The sequence below is a fragment of the Myxine glutinosa genome, chromosome 1 (genome assembly GCF_964187855.1).
Source record: "Myxine glutinosa chromosome 1, kmMyxGlut1.1, whole genome shotgun sequence".
In the NCBI taxonomy this organism is placed as follows: Eukaryota; Metazoa; Chordata; class Myxini; order Myxiniformes; family Myxinidae; genus Myxine; species Myxine glutinosa.
In genome coordinates, this window is record NC_136261.1 from 209,017,641 (window position 1) to 209,038,683 (window position 21,043).

Below are 21,043 nucleotides of genomic sequence, written 5' to 3' on the forward strand. Positions count from 1 at the left end.
TGCGCCATGAGAGCTTGCATATCCGTCCATCCCACTTGCGCAGAGGGCACGGCCCTCGTCGCCACGTGCGAGGCGCCGCCATTTTGTGCGCCTGCAACCCCCACTACCGCACCTTCTTCATTTTCCTCCTCCATCTCTCCCAATTGTTCTTCCCTGGGGTCCTGGGTTAATTCTAACCCTTCCTCTACCCCCTCATTTCCCCCCACATCCGATCGCCATGGTTATCCATGGCATGATTCAAAATTTAGATGTTATATAAAATTTCGGCCGCTCGTAATTGACCAAATTTTTTCAAAATATAAAAAATTTGGTTCGGGTCCAAATCCCACTCCCCGACACCAATTGTTGCGGCCAATAGCACAATTGGTGTCCAAAATTTTGTCAAGCAAATTTAGTCCCAGGTTCAAAATCCCAACTCCTGACTACCAATTGTTACGGATCTCGGACATCAGCGCTCTCCCCTTATGAGGGGTGGGGGGGGGGGGGGAGTTAATCCCCTTGTCTTTCTATCTGGCCGACCCGAGTCCTGCCGACCCGAGTCCTGGAAGTTATACGCTCCTTCCGGTCGGTATTAGGTAGGGTTATTGGTCAAAGTAGTCACAAATACCTACTTACTAACCCGACCGTAAAGCAGGGAAATAACTCCCGCTCGAACCACGGATATGATGGAAAATGCCGAGCAGATAGCAATCCGCGAACCGAGCCGTTAACAATGGGACTAAACCCGATTATAAGCGGTTACTATCATGCCACATTTACCCAATGATAGAAAAGAAGGATGCGATCGGATAAGAGGAAACCAAGAAAGAACAGGGCAATTTATTCACAATGTACAAGAAGGAGAAGAGGAAACGAAAGAATGTACAGGATAGGAAGAGGAAGAAGCAGTTACACAGGGCAGTCTTAAAACAGTCTTATTCTTAGTACCCAGGACAAACATACACACTCACACGGGGATTGTAGATGGTTGGGTGGAAGGTCCGGCGATTGGGTCCAGGCTCCGGTCGGCCCCAGTCCAGGCTTTGGTCCAGCGGCGAAACCTGGCAGGCAGCTCCGCGTATAGTGGAACGCGTCCGGACAATGTATATAACGGGGGGGAAGCTGGTACGCTGCATACGTAATATGTGCTCTCTCGTGCCAAACGCCCCCTCTCCAAAGTCCTCTTAATCAGCGCGCCGTATATCTCATGAAGTAAGCCAAAGGTGCGCTCTCCCGGTAAAGTCCCTTCGCAAAGCAATTAAAACGCATACGTCCAGAAAGAGTCCTGTTACAACGCGCACGCCTCCAACCAGTCCTTGAAAGGGCTTTGCGCTCGCTTATATATCTCGACCAGCAAAACGCTCCACGAGCCCAAAAGCCAAGCCTGTCGGAGAAGTTCCTTCAGCCCTGGTTGGCTGGTGAGGGCTTACCGGCTCCGCCTTTGACGGCTGGATGATGTGGCCACACCCTCTTCTTGGCGTTCCGCTCCCTTTCTCGGGCCTCACCGCGTGTCTTATGGCGGCGTTGAGCGAGCGCACGGGCAGCGAAGGCTGCCGCTGCTGGCAGAGGCGCGTATCAAATTGGGCGAACCATAGGGCAGACTGGAGGGCGTGTAATGGCGTCGCTTGGAGAGGGAGATTGCAAAATGAATGGATTGGGGACCTACTCTTATTTAATTGGCACAACGCAGATTCAACTATTGGAAACACGGCCTTATCTAAACACATACTAATGAAATAACTGAAGTCCTATGGTGGCCTATGTGTTGCTTGTGGCCTAACTCTGGGGTGCAACCTTTAACCTTTTAATGATGGGATATTTAAAAGAAAGTGTGGGTTCTAAAACTGCAACAGTATTATATCCTGCATAAAAAGATTCTTGCAAGCCGATTGGTTGAAATGGCACCACGTGACAAAAATTAGTGTTGTGGCAAGCAATAGTATTTCGCTGGTGTCACACACTATCATGTTTGTTGCATGAGCATGTATGGACAAGAAAATACCGACACGACATCAGCGAATATGGGATCATAAAAACCATGCGAAGGGGGAAAGAATGTGGTCGTTGATTGGATGGCCAATTTGCCGAATGGCGCTGGGTAACCTGTTCAGACTGCAGGAAGCCCAATGAGTGCTCCAAATCACCGCTGCTCCTCTAAATCGCCAGTGCCCCCCAAATCATTGCCAGTGCCCCCCTACCACCCGTGGACTCTCGAGCGCCCCCCTGAAAGTTCCCAGTGCCCACTGGGGGGTAATAATGGTGGAAATAATGATGGATGGAGATCAGAGTTTGGATCACGTGTAGGGACCACTTTGAGAACCTATATATGAGAGGTTTCCTTCTATCTTTCACCGTTCAGGAGATTAGCTTGCGCAGACAAACAAACAAAAACTTTCTTTTATAATGTAGAGAGATAAAGGGATGGAGTGATTATCAACTTTGAGAGTTTTGTGCAGAACGAGGTATGGATTGGAGGTTTATCACCCCAGCAGCGTCACACCAGAATGGCTCTGCGGAATCCCTGGTGAAAGGCTGTAAGTTTGCACTGAGAAAGGCCATCGGAGATCAGGTTTTAACGCCCTTTGAGCTATACACATGCCTGAATGTAGCAAACCTAGCCAACCAATGTGCCATTGGCCATGTTCCCAATTACCCAGATGGTGGAGTGTATCTGTGCCCAAACGATATGCTGCTCAGATGAGCATCGAGTGAAGTCCCTCAAGGACCCTTCAGAGAGACACGCAATCCGAGGCATCGAGTCGAGTGTGTGTAAAAGGTAGTCGATTCGCTTTGGAGACGCTGGACCAGAAACATGTTCCCATTGTTGGTGCCACAAAAATGAGGAATGTGGAGAGACTAAATGTTCATGAAGAGGATGTGGTCATGCTTTTTGACGCAAATGCTGTCAGAAGAAAGTGGAATATGTGGAGTGTTGTCCAGGTTTATCCTGGTTCTGACGGAAAAAAATCAGGAATGTCAAAGTAAGGCACAGAATGGTCAACTGAGTATCGGCGACCAATCACGAAGATTGCTGTTATATATCCAGCAGAAGGTAACTAGCTGACTAGATGAGGTGTATTCCCCATCGGGGGGAAGATGTTTCATGGAGGAAATCAAAATGGATGATATTTGGGAATAATGTTTTTTTGTGACACACTTTGTGAGGTCGATGCAAACAACGTCATGTGACCACGTGTACACGAGTGTGGAACAATCTCAAAGTCGTGATGTCTCTAACTCGGTGGGTAGACCAGAAAAATATGTCATCTGTGGAGACAGTGCTTGCAGAGTTTGAAGGAAATTGGACCATGTAGTTTAGAGAGTGTTCATCTTAAACTGCTTTTGTTTGCTAAACCGAGAGATAGGCCTACCAGCATCCTTCCAAAGAAGTGAGTTTATGAATGGAAAAGTGATGCTTTTATGGACAAATGGTGGACATTGTGCATCAATGTTGTTTCTTATAATGAACGTTGTACTGTGTTGGACATTGTATTATGAATACTAGTGGGGTCACACGTGGGAATCCCACGGGCATGGAGGTGTATCGTTGCGATCGGTTCAGCCGTTTTTGCGGTACCTGGGAGCGGACGGACAGACAGACAGACGGACGGACATTTGGTGAATTATAGTAAGATTGATGATCGATTTGTGCAATTAATGATTTGTCGAAGTCATGATGATCGTCAAGATATATGTTTCATGACCCAACGTCAATAGAAGTTTCATCACCTAATGTTTCATGACCTAATGTAAAATGCCTTTTTTGTTTGGTATTTTTCAGATCGAATGAACGTGATGTATACAGTTTGAAGCAGGATTGCTTGTGTCATTATGTTTATGGTTTCAATCAGTTTCACCGCAATGGCTGCCACAGGACAAATGTGCAATGGCCCAATAGCCAACAATATTCCCTCGGGATATATTTAATATTCCTTACATCATGCCAAGTGGCTTGGTTTTATCATCAAAGGCACAATTTTGTCATCTATCTGCTGTACTCTTTATTGAAGTAATCCATGTACTGTATGCACATGCAAGAAGAGGCTTGCCATTGGAATTGTTGTTTGCAGATAACCTTATGATTACAGCTGCCAGTGCAGAGGAACTGTATGCCAGTTTGGTGAGGTATCAAAAAAGTGTAGAGTCTACATTCCTCCAGAAATCATAGCAGTGATTATCTTTGAGTAATCCCAACCATCAATAATATCATCTTTCCCTATTTTACAATGAATGATAGAAGGGATGAGGAAAAGGTTGAGGTGATGTGGCCGTGTGGGCATGTGTGATGATGAAGGAGGAGAACCTAGTAAGTGTCACAGACCAAATAATGCAAGGAAAGTGGAGTAGAAGTCGGCGAAAGACATGATGTGATGTAGTTCTGCGGTCGGACGTCACAGTTGGTACAGAAACAGCCACGTTGGCAGCATCACTTGCTGTCGTGAGCGTTGGATCAGTGAATACCATGGGCTTCTAGGAAAGGTCAAAGATGATACGCGCTGCATGTAGATGGAGGATGGATGTGCCTTTAGAGGTTGTGGGGATCATGGTGGAAATAATGATGGATGGAGATCAGAGTTTGGATTAGTAAAAAAAAATCACCATCATGTACATCATAAATATAAGAATGCAGTGTATGTACGTAGAGCGGTCTGGTTTGCACAGTAATCGGTTTGCTTGGTTCCTTTGAGTCAGGCAGGTATGTAATGAGTGAAGGCAAAGTGGATGGCAAAGATGATGTAAGTACGTACAAAGTAATCCACCAACTTTAGTGGCACAGGCATGATGGACCCAGAGTCATCTTGCTGGATGTTTTTATTTGCTCTCATCGGATGACGACCACCTGTTTGCAGGGGTGAGTTGAGGTAAAATAACCACTTAAAAGAAGAGCAACAGCCAGCTATATCTTGTCTAGCAGACGGGCATGCACCGCATGACTAAACAACACATTTGTAATGCAAAAATCAGACAATGTTTTGCTTTAAGAAAAAAAACATTTATCTGCATTCCAGTGTTTTAAAGGTGAAATATTCTGTAAAGAATTGTGCAAATGTCCCTTATGAGGTCATCTACACACAGTCATGTGATCTAATTATGTATGTATGAGTGGAACAACTCAAAAAGCAGACAACCCTTTCAGCACACATTGTGACTTGCCGAATAGCATAATGTTCAAAATAATCCAGATAAACCGATGTGTGTGGTGTTCCCATCCAAGAACATCGCTCGTGATCCTTTGAGCGGGGGGCCAAATCCCAAATGCATTTTTTATTTTTCACACTCACCCCTGTAATGTCATCCAAGGCAAAAACACCGATCTTTCCATCCTCCCAGTGATCTTCGTTTGTATGCAACCCAAGGCTGCAGGGCAGCATCATTGCCTGAGGGTGCAATAGCTCGCCTACTCTTCGCGAAGGACACTGCGGGATCTTCAATGTCAACCAATAAATGGTGGCAGATGTGATGCCAGTTCAATGTCCATCCAAGGGCCGGCACACACATTGATGTATCGTCCTGCCCATGAAACGCCAAAATGCCATTTCATAGCTGGGTCGAAATTGGTGGTCTTTCTGTCTTCTACCGACTCCTATCTGGCCGAGCCCCCCCCCCCCACCCCAGCCCTGTCTGTGCTCTGTCCCCCAAAATACTCCTCCAGGTCGCACAAGATCTGCCAGCAACCCTCTTCTGGTGAAACTGCCAAAATCAAGACTCTCTGCTCAACTTCACTCTTTCATTGCGACTTTTTCAACACATTTCAACATACAGCTATTTGATCTTCATTTCTACAATATTGATAGATAAAGGTGATATAATATAACAAATATCATGAAACATTTACATTTTGTAGTCCATTGTATGATTTAAATAAACATGAATGCAAATTTCGCATGTGGAAAAAGTAAGTACACCCCTACATTTATCACGACTTCAAATACCTAAAATTAGAATCAGGTGCACCAGCTCAGGTGCAAATGATTAGAACATCGTTAGAGAGGATCTTGGAGGAACCTGTCTTATTTAAACCTCAGACATTTAGTTTGGTTTGCTCTTTGTTGTTGAAGTGTGCGGCATCACCATGCCTAGATCAAAAGAGCTCTCTGAGGCCTTCAGAAAGAAGGTTATATATTCCTACGAGTCTGGGAAGGGATTTAAAAAGATCTCCAAACAATTTGAAATCAATCGTTCGACTGTCCGGAAGATCATCGACAAGTGGAGAAGATTCCAAACAACTGCCAACTTGTTCAGGCCAGGCCGCCCCAGCAAATTCAGCCCGAGAGCAGACCGCAAGATGCTGAAAGAAGTCTCTAAGAACCCCCAGAATGTCATCACGGGACCTACAGGTAGCTCTTGCCACTGTTGATGTCAAAGTGCACGAGTCTACCATTAGAAAGAGGCTGCACAAATTTGATCTACATGGGAGGTGTGCCAGGAGGAAACCTTTGCTGTCCAGAAAGAACATCAGGGCAAGACTAAAGTTTGCCAATGAACACCTAGGCAAAGACCAGCACTTCTGGAACAATGTGCTCTGGACAGATGAGTCAAAGGTAGAGCTATTTGGCCACAGTACCAGAAGACATGTTTGGCGAAAACCAAAGACAGCATTTGACCACAAGAACCTGATACCAACTGTAAAGCATGGTGGTGGAAATATTATGGTTTGGAGCAGCTTTGCTGCATCAGGGCCTGGGCAGCTCACCATAATATAATCCACTATGAATTCTTCATTGTACCAGAGGGTGCCTGAGGATAATGTGAGGCCATCTGTTGGAGAGTTGAAGCTCAACCAAAGGTGGACCTTGCAACATGACAATGACCCTAAGCATACCAGTAAATCCACCAAGGAATGGCTGAAAAGAAAGAAATGGAGGGTTCTGGAATGGCCAAGTCAAAGCCCGGATCTAAATCCCATCGATATGTTGTGGGGGGATTTGAAACGAGCTGTGCATGCAAGAAACTGTCTGTTTATCCTGTTTGTCGTTGAAGGCGGCAAAAAGGGTTGGCGTCAGGAAGGGCATCCGGCCGTAAAACATTGCTTCAAAAAGGGGACCAAAAAACAACAACTACCACGGTCCCCGAAAAGGCCAACCCCCGCTTTGCGGGGAAAAATGGCCTCTAAACGGTGGTTGTGCATGCAAGAAACCCCTCAAACATCGCACAGCTGAAAGAATTGTGCATGGAGGAGTGGGCAAAAATTTATCCGAGTCGATGTCAGAGACTGGTAGACAGTTATAAGAAACGCCTACTTGAGGTTGTTTCTGCCAAAGGGGGCAATACCACCTATTAGAGCCAAGGGTGTACTTACTTTTTCCACATGCGAAATTTGCATTTATGTTTATTTAAATTATACAATGGACGACAAAATGGAAATGTTTCATGATATTTGTTATATTATATCACCTTTATCTATCAATATTGTTGAAATGAAGATCAAATAGCAGTGTGTTGAAATATGTTGAAAAAGCCAAAACTGTACATGGGGTGTACTTAATTTTTCAAGTGACTGTATGTGTCCGTTTGTTTTTTTTGTCATTAATGTTAGCTCTTACACGAGCCTCAATCTTGTATACCAAGAAAGAAAAAAATTCAAACCCAGGCTAGACAGCTTAAAATGAGTGTGCACACCAGTGAAATATGTGTAATACGAACTCCTCCATGTAAGCCTTAGATAAATTAACAATAAAAATTGTGATAATGTCATTCACGAAAGAAAGAATAGAAACCAATAGAGAGTGTACAAGTGGGTGTAAGAAATGAACGGTACCTCCAGAGGAACAGTTGTGGATCAGGGCTGCCGGTTTGAGTGTAAAGTTGGATTTTGCCGGAGTGGAGTGGTTTATAACACCGATGTTGCAGTCTTTGGGACGGGGTTGAACAAAAATGGAGAAAACTATGTCATCGACGGGAAATTGCACAGCGACCAGAGACACATTCTCTTAAAAAATGTGTTCGCCTTTGGAGCCAATGTTTCCTCATCCATCAACATATTTTCAATACAATCTTGTAAACAAAAAAAAGAAGAAAAAAAGTAATGCACGTAACAAAGAATAAAAACCAATAGAGAGTGTACGAGTGGGTGTCAGAAATGAACAGTACCTCCAGCTGAACTGTCGTGAATCAGGGCTGCTGCTTTGAGTTTCAAGTTGGATTTTGCCAGATTGGAGTGGTTCATGTCACCGATGTTGCAGTCTTTGGGACGGGGTTGAACAAAAATGGAGAAAACTATGTCATCGACGGGAAATTGCACAGTGACCAGAGACACGTTCTCTTAAAAAATGTATTCGTCTTTGGAGCCAATGTTTCCTCATCAACATATTTTCAATACGATCTTGAGAAAGCGTTGAAATGAGAAAACAGAGAAATTTTAGGCCTGCAAAAGAAAACTTCAAAAGAGTTTGAGATTATTTTTAAGGAATAAATGACACAAAGTGCAACCTGATGCCTGTTTTTTCCTTTTTTTCTGAATGCAAATAACTCGATATCATACCTGGTTGAGCTGGGGTACTCAGCAGACAGGATGCATCCGTTTCCAAAGGTGGTGGGCTGTGCACCAACTGCAGAGACGCACACAAATTACGACATTGCACACCCTTCTTGGCAACAGCTTTAAAAACAACTAGAGAGTTCATAGAATACTTTCGCCATGCTTTCTTGAGAAAAAAGGACATGGACATGGGCTGTAAGCAGCAAATTGGATTGGTCAAGATGATGTAAAATGCTGTAATATTTTGTCCAATTACTGCCAAAGGAAAGGTTTTTGAAAGTGGCAAAAAGGACGATTTGTGTTCTCCAGTGTTCAAATATATCTATCTATAATTCCAGCAATCTCTGTGTGTCTGTGTGTCTGTGTGTCTGTGTGTCTGTGTGTCTGTGACCGCTGTTTCTCGACAACCACGGGTCCGATATACTTGAAACTTGCCAGGTATATTGCTGGGGACCCGAGGATGTGCCTTTTCAAGGTTTTAAATTAATCGGAGAAGTACTTACCGAGCTATGTCCAAAAAACGCTTCAACCAATCAGAGAGCAGCGAGCTATCACGTGTGCCGAACGTGGCGATCAGACTCTGCCTCGGACGGCACATTTGACAGCGTATTCATTTATTTCACGTTGGAAAACTATGTTGCCGTTAAACTATGTTTTAAAACGAATTCAAACTGCGATTAAATTAATACGATTCATCCTAACTGCGATTTGCGAACTTCCGGACAGTGAAGACTTCACTTCCGGCAGCCAATCACAGAACGCTTTGTTGCGTAGGCGTGGCCGATGTGAGCGCGAGCGGAGCTGAGCGCGTTACGAGCTGACAACTGTTTCTCGACAACTACCGGTCCGATATACTTGAAACTTGCCAGGTATATTGCTGGGGACCCGAGGATGTGCCTTTTCAAGGTTTTAAATTAATCGGACAAGTAGTTACCGAGCTATGGCGATTTCTTTACCAAACACCGCAAGCCGTTCGCTTTGGACCAAACCATTTCATGTAAATAGAGGGGGGGGGGGTTCTGTGGTCGTTGCGAATGGACCAAACCATTCATGTAAATAGAGGGGGGGGGGGGTTCTGTGGTCGTTACTGCCACGTGGTTTCAAAGTTTTTTTTTGTTGTTGTTGTTTGCACGCATGTTTTTTTGCACCCACGTACGGGCACGCCCTAGGATGTTTACACACACACACCCCTACACAAATTTTTTTATTTTATTTTTTGGCAAGGAACGGGCACCCACGTACGGGCACGTCCTAGCTTATATATAGTACGGGCATGCCCTAGTCTATCTATAATTCCAGTAATCTCTGTGTGTATGTATGTCTGTGTTTCTCGACAACCACGGGTCCGATATACTTTAAACTTGCCAGGTATATTGCTGGGGACCCGAGGATGTGCCTTTTCAAGGTTTCATATTAATCGGAGAAGTAGTTACCGAGCTATGTCCAAAAAACGATTCAACCAATCAGAGAGCAGCGAGCTATCACGTGTGCCGAACGTGGCGAACAGACTCTGACTCGGACGGCACATTTGAGAGCGTATTCATTTATTTCACGTTGGCAAACTATGTTGCCGCTATGTTGGCGTTAAACTATGTTTTAAAACTAATTAAAACTAATTTGCGATTCTTTCGCTTTCCTGCGCATTTGTGCACGCTATGGCGTTTTCTTTACCAAACTCCGCAAGCCGTTCGCTTTGGACCAAACCATTTCATGTAAATAGAGGGGGGGGGGGGGGATTGTCACCGTACTCGCAAGCCGTTCGCTTTGGACCAAACCATTTCATGTAAATAGAGGGGGGGGGGATTGTCACCGTACTTGCAAGCCGTTCGCTTTGGACCAAACCATTTCATGTAAATAGAGGGGGGGGATTGTCACCGTACTCGCAAGCCGTTCGCTTTGGCTTTGCGAATGGACCAAACCATTTCATGTAAATAGAGGGGGGGGGGGGATATAATTTTAGATATATATATAGTACGGGCATGCCCTAGTATTTTCAATTGAAACAAAGTAAAAGTTTTCAAAAATGATGAAAAATATTTTAAAAGTTGAAGAATTTTTTGGGAAGTTTACCACCGTTGATGCAGCGTCTTTCACACCACATTAGTTAACACGTTAGTTATTTGTTATTAGTTATATGAGTTATTATATTATATATTATTATGAGTAATATTATTGTTATTAGTTATTATATTATATATTAATTATTATATTATATTAGTTCTGTTCTTCCTTAATTAGTTATTTGTGCTTGTTTGTGTCCTTTCTGACATCCTCAAAAACAGTAAGTTTGATGATTCAATTCTTTTCAATTCTATTTGACTGCCAGACAGGCAGAGTGACAATATGATCTCACTCCACTCAGCACATGAGCGATCAAGACAAATTCGGAGCCAAAGTCCTGTTAAATTACATGTTCAGTTTCTGATTCATGTTGCAACTCGTGTTCAAAATATAACGTTCGATTGGGATTAACTTGTTCCTCGATCATAAACTGACGTTGTGGACAGACAGACAAACTGAACAAATTGCTTAAGCCCACTTTTCACTTCATGCCACGGAATAAAAATGTAACATAATTAGCTCACCTGGACTTCAATCCAGTGAGCTTATGTGATTGAGCAGAGTCCATTGGTAAGTCAGTCAGCCAGAGAGTGAGTGAAAGCTAAAGTCAAGAGCCAAAGTCAGAGTCTGTAAACACTTCAGTCATTTTCGGTTGAACCAAACATATGATTTTGATGAAACTTGACCTCATCCTTCATATCTGATGCTTAACGAAGGTGCATTGACAGCATCAACATCTGCGCTCATTAACTGGTTGAAATCAGGCCGAAAACGCAAAAAAATACCTGCCCTTACCGACAGAGGGCATTGCATCAGCAGCAAAACTTGATGACGTCATTGGCGATTGCTGCTGACGTATGTGAGTTTCAGGACCCGTGCTCCTATTTCTAATGAGTGTTGTCCATAATCTCACAATAAAGGCTTTTTGAAAATTTGATGACAAATGCTCAATTTATGGTTTCAAAAAAGTTATAACCAGGAGGCACAAGCAAACCTGCACACACACGCAAAACCCATCTCCCGCTACCTGGAGGACGGGATAATTATGGCAGAGTCGTTCGGATGGATATCTCACCTCGTTTTCCTGACGACGCCACTGGTACCATTTCATCGCTTTGGGATAGGTTGGAGGAGAAGATCAGGAAGTTAACTTTTGAACCCCATTGTTTGCAATATCTTTGATGTACATCAGAACATCTAAGAGCCACGCTGTAAATATAAAAGCCATGCTGAGCAAATATCCCACAGTGTCTTACAATGAAGAGTAGGTTTGCGTTATCATCGGCATCCTGAACAAAATACAAATCCCTGTCCCAACCTACAGGAATGATGTAACCCGCAGCAACGTGCTGCATATCAGAGAAGATACCCTTCTCCTCTACCCTCTACCCTACCTTATGTTCCCTTATGAACAGTACATCTCCTATTTATTGCAACCTTATAATTCTAGCCCCACTCCATACATTCTCGCCCCAATCCATACGTATGTGTAAAATAGATGGCCTCAGTTGCTCTGCAAAAATTGCTCGTCAATGGATTGGTGGACGGTATACCAAAACTGCATGGTGTTAGCTGACTGAAGCTATAAACAAGATATGCACGTATTATCGGAGAGGATAAAACAATGAAAACCAACAGTCTTTAAACTCAGGATGATGCAAATGGGGAAATAAATGTTTTCCACTCCAAATATGAATCAATGATGTATTTTTTAAAAACTCGATAATCACACATCTGACACATCTGACCACATCTGACATCTGTCCATGTGTGGCTCACACATCTGACCATAAGATGTAACAGAAACTTTAAACATCAACGTATGTAATTGCATCGCAGTCTGCAGTTACTGTAAAACGAGACAAACTCTAACAGCAGCGTAGCCAGGCTTGTAAAATATTATAAACCACAAACACACATGATTAGCTTTTTATCGTGTGAAGTTCTTCCTTGGCACACATGAGCTCCTCACCACATACAAGGCTTTCATCCGCAGCTCAATGAAAAACTGTTCTCCCCTCTAGGCCGGTGCTCCTGCCTCACACCTAGCTCGGCTTCACGCTGTTGAAACCAAAGCTTTCAGAATCATTGGAATCTCCCGCGATGAAGCTGACTCCGAGGACCTTTCATTCACTCACCGCAGGCAGGTTGGTGGTCTTTCTGTCTTCTGCCGACTCCTATCTGGCCTTGCTCCCCCAGCTCTCTCTGTGCTCTGTCCCCCAAATATTCCTGCAGGTCGCACAAGATCTGCCAGCAACCCTCTTATGGTTAAACTGCCAAAATCTAGACTCTCTTCTCACCTTCACTCCTTTATTCCTCATTACTCCCATCCCTGGAACAAACTCCCTCACTCTCTTCAATCCCACTCCTCCCTCCAGGTCTTTAAAACAGCTGTTCACCACCCTCTCTTATCTTCCCCCATCCAAAACCTTGATCTCTTCTACCCCCGTCTATTCACCCCAGATCCACTTTTTTTTTGAAATACCGACTTCTTTCTTTCCTGGAAGTTCTAACAGTGTCCATGTGTTTTATACCTTTACCACCCCCCCCCCCCACCTTTCTATGCTTCCTCCCCCCCAAGCCCCCACCGTCCGACGGAGTTGATCTTCCGTTGTCCCTATTCTCTGCTGTTGTACTTCTGTGCTTCCCTCTTTCTGCCAATTTTGTCTCCCGCTCCCTTTATTGTATGTTTTCTGTGTCAGTTTTTTTTTGTGATTTTTGTTGGATTCTTACCCGAGCCTCGATCTTGTATCCAAAAAAAAAACAAAGAAGGTTATTCACGTAACAAAGAATAAAAACCAATAGAGAGTGTACGAGTGGGTGTAAGAAATGAACGGTACCTTCAAATGAACAGTCGTGAATCAGGGCTGCCGGTTTTAGTTCAAAGTTGCGTTTTGCCAGAGTGGAGTGGTTCTTATCACCGATGTTGCAGTCTTTGGGACGGGGTTGAACAAAAATGGAGAAAACTATCTCATCGACGGGAAAATGCACAATGACCGGAGACACATTCTCTTAAAAAATGTATTCGTCTTTGGAGCCAATGTTTCCTCATCAACATATTTTCAACACGATCTTGAGAAAGCACTGAAATAATAAAACAAAAAGAAATTTTATGCCTGCAAAAGAAAACGTCAAAAGGGTTTGAGATTATTTTTAAGGAATAAATGATAAAAAGTGCAACCTGAATTTTCTGAATGCAAATAACTCGATACGATACCTGGTTGAGCTGCGGTACTCAGCAGACAGGATGCATCCGTTTCCAAAGGTGGTGGGCTGTGCACCAACTGCAAAGACACGCACACAAATCACGACACTGCACACCTTTCTTGGCATGTTTTTTTTATAGCTCATCTGGAACGTAGTTCCGGTCAGCCTATGCGATGGCGCGTCGTCCATCCGTCAGTCCGTAAACACTTGCAACTTCTTCTCCAAAACTGCTGTTGTGATTGTGACGAAACTTGGCACAAATGATATTTCGGATGCTGCAACTCAAGTTTGTCGAGGTCTTCGGGGGACTACCGTGATCAAAGTGGATCCAAGTTTGACCCCTCCATCCCCTAAAATAGGAATTTGCTTTTTCCTCTGAAACTACACATACTATTTCGATGAAACTTGATCACAACCTTCATCACCCGTGATGTATCAAAGCTTGTTCACGGAATTAAAAAAAAAATCAGGCCCTAAGGTAGTCATGGAGGGAAGGAGGGGAGGGAGGGTTAACCCCCTTAAATAGGTATTTTTTTTGTTTGCTTGTTTAAAGTCTTATGATTACTTTAGTATATGATTGTACATGCTGCCCTGTCTCCAAGCAACCATTGAAATTGGCTTAAAATACTGTGATACTGTTTAAAATACCTTTAGTCAGTGTAGAATACTGTCTTATTCTACCAGGTGAGTGCCATGGGGGTATTGCCCCTATTTTAAAAAAATCTACATTGATTATATTGTATATTGGTCCACAGACCATCATGCACTTGCAGAAAAGTATGTACAATTTTGTAGACAAACTGAATGTAACACAGCTAGAATGGGAAGGGGAAAAGCGGGGACGAAACAGGAAAGGAACAAACTAACCGGCAACTAACAGACAAAAAGAGGTGAGGGAGACGGGGAAATATTATTACCTCCGCGACCAAAGGTTGATGGAGGTTATGTTTTCACCACTGTCTGTCTGTCTGTTTGTGAACAAGTATCTCAAAAAACGTTGTGGCCGGATTCGGACGAAACCTGGCAGAGAGGTAGCGTATGTGACAAGGATGAAATGATTAGATTTTGGTGAAGATCCAGATTCGGATCCGGCTACTACAATTTTTTATGTGATTCTTCACCATTGGGAGATTGGGCCAAAAATGATACATAGCAGGATATCTCAAAAAGTTATCGACGGATTTGGATGAACCTTGGTAGACAGGTTGTGTGTGTGACAAGGACTAATGGATTCGATTTTGGTGAATATCTGAAAATGGATTCGGATATGAGAATTATTTAATTTTTCTAAGTGATGCTTCACCATTGATAGATCGGGTTAAAACTGATATATAACCTGATATTTAAAAAAGTTATGGACGAGTTATGAATAAACATGGAGGAACGAGTTGGTTAGGTGACAAGAACAAGCCGATTAGATTTTGGTTCAGGTCCGAATCCAGATCCGGCCTATCAGTGGGATACAAAACGTAAACTGTTCACCAGGCGGAGGTATGCTCGCTACCAGGTGCTGTGCTAGTTATATCATATAATCATAGATAATTGAATGAAATATGAATGAATGATCGTTTTGACGCCATTTTTCCCCACGAGAGCGGGGGTTAGCTTTGCGGGCCCCATGACCTCATGGTTCCCTGTTTGAGGCAATGTTTTTATGGCAGGATGCCCTTCCTGACGCCAACCCTTAGTCGCCTCTTATGATGCGCAGGTATATGGTGTACCTATTCTAAATCGGGGTACACACCGTGATCATTCATCCCAGCAAGCTGGTACTCAATTTGCCGACCTCGGAAGGATGACAGGCTGAGTCAACCCCCCTGACGTTAATTCAGCGATAGATCGGGATTCGAATCCAGGATCCTATGATCCCAAGCCTGCACCCGAACCGCTAAGGCAACACCAGGCTTATAGATAATTATGCGATAGATAATTCTATCGACACGATATCGATAATATACGATATCATAATATACGATAGATAACACCAACCACTAGATAATTATACGATATAATTAATTATTATTTCAAAAGTAAATCTCTGTACGAAGTTACACTCACTGACTGACAGATAGACGACAATAGACTCTCTCATCCCTTCAGGAATGGCTGAGAGTAAACGATCTATATCAAGGTAGATCTGTGCGTGGACACACTCACTGACGTCCAGATCGATTACAATAGTCCTTTCGGTGAAAAGGTGTGAAGATCAATAGAAATGAACATGAAACATTCTGAAACAAACAAGACGAACTGGCTAACAGGACGAACTTAATTTTGTTACAGCTCAAGCAATAAAAGTGAAAAAAACTAAAAATGTATCTTAAAATGAAAAGCCCATCCGCATCTGATTTGTACTCGAACGAAACTATATGAAAACAACAGCTTAAAAAACAACTGGAGAGTTCATAGAATACTTTCGCCATGCTTTCTTGAGAAAAAAGGACGTGGACATGGGCTGGAAGCGGCAAATTGGATTGGTCAAGATGATGTAAAATGCTGTAATATTTTGTCCAATTACTGCTAAAGGAAAGGTTTTTGAAAGTGGCCAAAAGGGCGATTTGTGTTCTCCAGTGTTCAAATATATATTTTCAATTGAAACAAAGTAAAAGTTTTTAAAAAGATAAAAAAGATTTTAAAAGTTGTAGATTTTTTTGGAAGTTTACCACCGTTGATGCAGCGTCTTTCACACCACCTTAGTTAACACGTTAGTTATTTGTTATTAGTTATATTAGTTATTATATTATATATTATTATGAGTAATATTATGATCATTAGTTATTACATTATATATTAGTTATTATATTATATTAGTTATGTCATGAGTTAATAAGTTATTTGTGCTTGTTTGTATCCTTTCTGACATCCTCAAAAACAGTAAGTTTGATGATTAAATTGTTTTCAATTCTATTTGACTGCCAGACAGGCAGAGTGACAATATGATCTCACTCCACTCAGCACATGAGCGATCAAGACAAATTCGGAGCCAAAGTCCTGTTAAATTACATGTTCAGTTTCTTATTGATGTTGCAACTCGTGTTCAAAATATAACGTTCGATTGGGATTAACTTGTTCCTCGATCATAAACTGACGTTGTGGACAGACAGACAAACTGAACAAATTGCTTAACCCCACTTTTCACTTCATGCCACGGAGGAAAACTGCAACATAATTAGCTCACCTGGACTTCAGTCCGGTGAGCTTATGTGATTGAGCAGAGTCCATTGGTAAGTCAGTCAGCCAGAGAGTGAGTGAAAGCCAAAGTCAAAAGCCAAAGTCAGAGAGTCTGTAAACACTTCAGTCATTTTCGGGGAACCAAAGATATGATTTTGATGAAACATGACAACATGCTTCATATCTGATGCTTAGCGAAGGTGCATTGACAGCATCAACTTCTGCGCTCATTAACTGGTTGAAATCAGGCCTAAAACGCAAAGAATACCTGCCCTTACCTTCAGAGGGCATTGCATCAGCAGCAAAACTTGATGACGTCATTGACAGTTGCTGCTGATGGATGTGAGTTTCAGGACCCGTGCTCCTATTTTTAATGAGTGTTGTCCATAATCTCACAATAAAGGCTTTTTGAAAATTTGATGACAAAAGCTCAATTTATGGTTTCAAAAAAGTTATAACCAGGAGGCACAAGCAAACCTGCACACACACGCAAAACCCATCTCCCGCTACCTGGAGGACGGGATAATTATGGCAGAGTCGTTCGGATGGATATCTCACCTCGTTTTCCTGACGCCGCCACTGGTACCATTTCATCGCTTTGGGATAGGTTGGAGGAAAAGATCAGGAAGTTAACTTTTGAACCCCATTGTTTGCAATATCTTTGATGTACATCAGAACATCTAAGAGCCACGCTGTAAATATAAAAGCCATGCTGAGCAAATATCCCACGGTGTCTTACAATGAAGAGTAGGTTTGCGTTATCATCGGCACCCTGAACAAATTACAAATGCCTGTCCCAACCTACAGGAATGATGTAACCCGCAGCAACGTGCTGCATATCAGAGAAGATACCCATCTCCTCTACACTCTCCCCTACCTTATGTTCCCTTATGAACAGTACATCTCCTATTTATTGCAACCTCATAATTCTAGCCCCACTCCACACGGATGTGGAAAATAGATGGCCTCAGCTGCTCTGCAAAAATTGCTCGTCAATGGATTGGTGGACGGTATACCAAAACTGCATGGTGTTAGCTGACTGAAGCTATAAACAAGATATGCACGTATTATCGGAGAGGATAAAACAATGAAAACCAACAGGCTTTAAACTCAGATGTGACAGAAACTTTAAACATCAACGATTGTAATTGCATCGCAGTCTGCAAGTCGAACAGCGGCGAAGCCGGGCTTGTAAAATATTACAAACCACAAACACACATGATTAGCTTTCTAAACAGTCGCTTATGCTGTTTACAACATTAAACAAAGAAATTTGGAGGAATCCAGACATCCATAAGTAAAGTTTTACTTCCAGAACTGAGCGAAGATCTACTGTAATCTATAGACCCCACAAGAGTTGGAGGTGTGCTCCTTTACCAAGCAGCTCGCTAGCGCTTGCCTAGCCAGCCGTTCCTTAACGGTTTTGAATGGAGTGCATGCTCAAATGCTTAAACCTCTTCGCGATCTCTCCACAATAAACTTGGTAAATGAACACACACCCAATGTTCTTGAGGCCTGACCATTGATCTACTGTAATCGATGTACCCCAGAGAGGAATGACCTTTGCCTTTGACATGACTCAAGGTGAAAAAGAAAATTGTATTCAGAGCAGGAGCACATTTACCGTTATTTGCAGGTTTCTTGCCCAGGAGGGATGGATGACTCAGGGTTCCCTGAAACAAGAACGTTGAGGGCTGGAATCAGGATAATTCAAGGTTAAAGGCTCAAGATTCATTCCGATTCCGACAGAGCACTCCATAGTGGCAGCAATTGCAGTGTAATAAACCAGTATTAGGCGTCCACGACCATCCTTGACTATGTTGTGGATTGCCGGCTTTGGCCCTCACTTTTTGACCTTTTTTCCTCTGGATGTTATGGGAGGGAGATTATGTTTTCATCCATGTCTGTCTGTGAATAGTGTACCTCAAAAAGTTATGGACTGATTCACATGAAATTTGTTGGACAGGTTGTGTGTGTGACAAGTACGAAATTATTAGATTTTGGTGAAGATTTGAATCCGGATTCGGATCCGACAAGATTTTTAAGCGATTCTTCACCATTGAGAGATCGGGCCAAAAATGATATATATCACGTTATTTCAAAAAGTTATGGACAGAATCAAACGAAATTTGTCGGAGAGGTTTGCTGTGCGACAAGGACGAAATGATTTTCTGGTTCTTGTCTTGTACGTTCGTTGTCTCCGTAACCGCTTGAGCAATCGACACGAAAGCTTCAACGTAGGAGCGCCTACTCAGGGAGAATTATTGAAGGCTTCAGGGAGCAAGCACTCTCCCTCCCACAGATCTCCCAATGTCCCTGCTCTCCGCTGTTGTACTTGTGTGCTTCCCTCTCTCTACCCATCTTGTCTCCCGCTCCCTTTTTGTTTTGTGTGTCCGTTTTTTTTTGTGATTGATGTTAGCTCTTACACGAGCCTCGATCTTGTATGCAAAAAAAAGAAAAGAAAAAAGAAGGAAGTTACATGATTGGATGTAAAATGCGACCGGTGTTCCACAAAGTCTGTTTTCTGTTGGCATGGGTCGCAGGTGTTTCACGGAGCTGGAATAAACAGCCTCGCTCGGTCGAATAAATAAAGCTGAGGGTGTTCTTGTGGAACATACTTCGGAAGAGATGCACTGAGTGCTTTGCAATCAACTAGGGCATTGCCCGTACGTGGGTGCCCGTTCCTTGCCAATGCCCGTACTATATATATATCTAAAATTATATCCCCCCCCCCTCTATTTACATGAAATGGTTTGGTTCATGAAATGTTTTGGTCCATTCGCAACGCCAAAGCGAACGGCGAACGCTTTACATGAAATGGTTTGGTCCATGAAATGTTTTGGTTCATTCGCAACGCCAAAGCGAACGGCGAACGGCTTGCGAGTACAGTGACAATCCACCCCAAATCCCAAATGGTTTTCATTAGTTTTAAAACATAGTTTAACGCCAACATAGCGGCAACATAGTTTTCCAACGTGAAATAAATGAATACGCTGTCAAATGTGCCGTCCGAGGCAGAGTGTGTTCGCCACGTTCGGCACACGCGATAGCTCGCTGCTCTCTGATTGGTTGAAGCGTTTTTTGGACATAGCTCGGTAAGTACTTCTCCGATTAATTTAAAACCTTGAAAAGGCACATCCTCGGGTCCCTAGCAATATACCTGGCAAGTTTCAAGTATATCGGACCGGTAGTTGTCGAGAAACAGCGGTCACAGACAAACGTACAAACACACACACAGAGATTACTGGCATTATAGATAGACTAGGGCATGCCCGTACTATATATATATCTAAAATTATATCCCCCCCCCTCTATTTACATGGAATGGTTTGGTCCATTCGCAAAGCCAAAGGCAGAGCGAACGGCTTGCGAGTACGGTGACAATCCCCCCCCTCTATTTACATCAAATGGTTTGGTCCATTCGCAACGACCACAGAACCCCCCCCCCCCCCTCTATTTACATGAATGGTTTGGTCCATTCGCAACGACCACAGAACCCCCCCCTCTATTTACATGCAATGGTTTGGTCCATTCGCAACGCCAAAGCGAACGGCGAACGGCTAAATCGCCATAGCTCGGTAAGTACTTGTCCGATTAATTTCAAACCTTGAAAAGGCACATCCTCGGGTCCCCAGCAATATACCTGGCAAGTTAAAAGTATATCGGACCCGTGGTTGTCGAGAAACAGCGGTCACAGACAAACAGACGTACAAACGTACAAACGTACAAACGTACAAACGTACAAACAGAGATTACTGGAATTATAGATAGATGCCGAACGTGTTCTGTGTGAAGAGACCCGGACACGCATGCGCAAGGCGCGCACACAGGGCTGCGAATGCGTCACACGTCCCCACAACAAAAGTGTCGGATTCTGACCGGGATAACGGCACGTGATGCTGACATACTGTGATCGACCATTCATACTAAATGAAGAAACAACCGCACATGGAACATTCAGCAGCTCTTTGGTCTGCACAGTATTTGATGTCGATGTGGAACTCACCATCCTCTCCCGTTCGAGCCTTTTCAGGATCTCCGTCAAAAACATTTCGATCTATTAAGAATGTTTCTTAACTCTCCTCGAAATCAAACGTCTTCTCACCGTTTGCTCAGATTGCCTAAGCGACGTGACGTCACAATAAC

At 43.2% G+C, this 21,043-nt stretch overlaps 1 protein-coding gene across 1 annotated transcript; it reads right to left on the reverse strand.

The window, feature by feature from the left end:
* Nucleotides 1–3,955: 3,955 nt before the first annotated feature.
* On the reverse strand, nucleotides 3,956–14,163 carry LOC144889777 (uncharacterized). The gene is made up of 8 exons (XM_078770977.1): nucleotides 13,737–14,163; nucleotides 13,360–13,452; nucleotides 11,595–11,632; nucleotides 8,462–8,528; nucleotides 8,071–8,163; nucleotides 7,739–7,831; nucleotides 4,728–4,819; nucleotides 3,956–4,502 (listed from the first exon to the last, which is right to left on the reverse strand). Exons 3-8 carry the CDS (start codon nucleotides 11,628–11,630, stop codon nucleotides 4,371–4,373), a joined length of 513 nt encoding a protein of 170 aa, XP_078627103.1. The 5' UTR covers nucleotides 11,631–11,632; nucleotides 13,360–13,452; nucleotides 13,737–14,163; the 3' UTR covers nucleotides 3,956–4,370.
* Nucleotides 14,164–21,043: the final 6,880 nt, after the last annotated feature.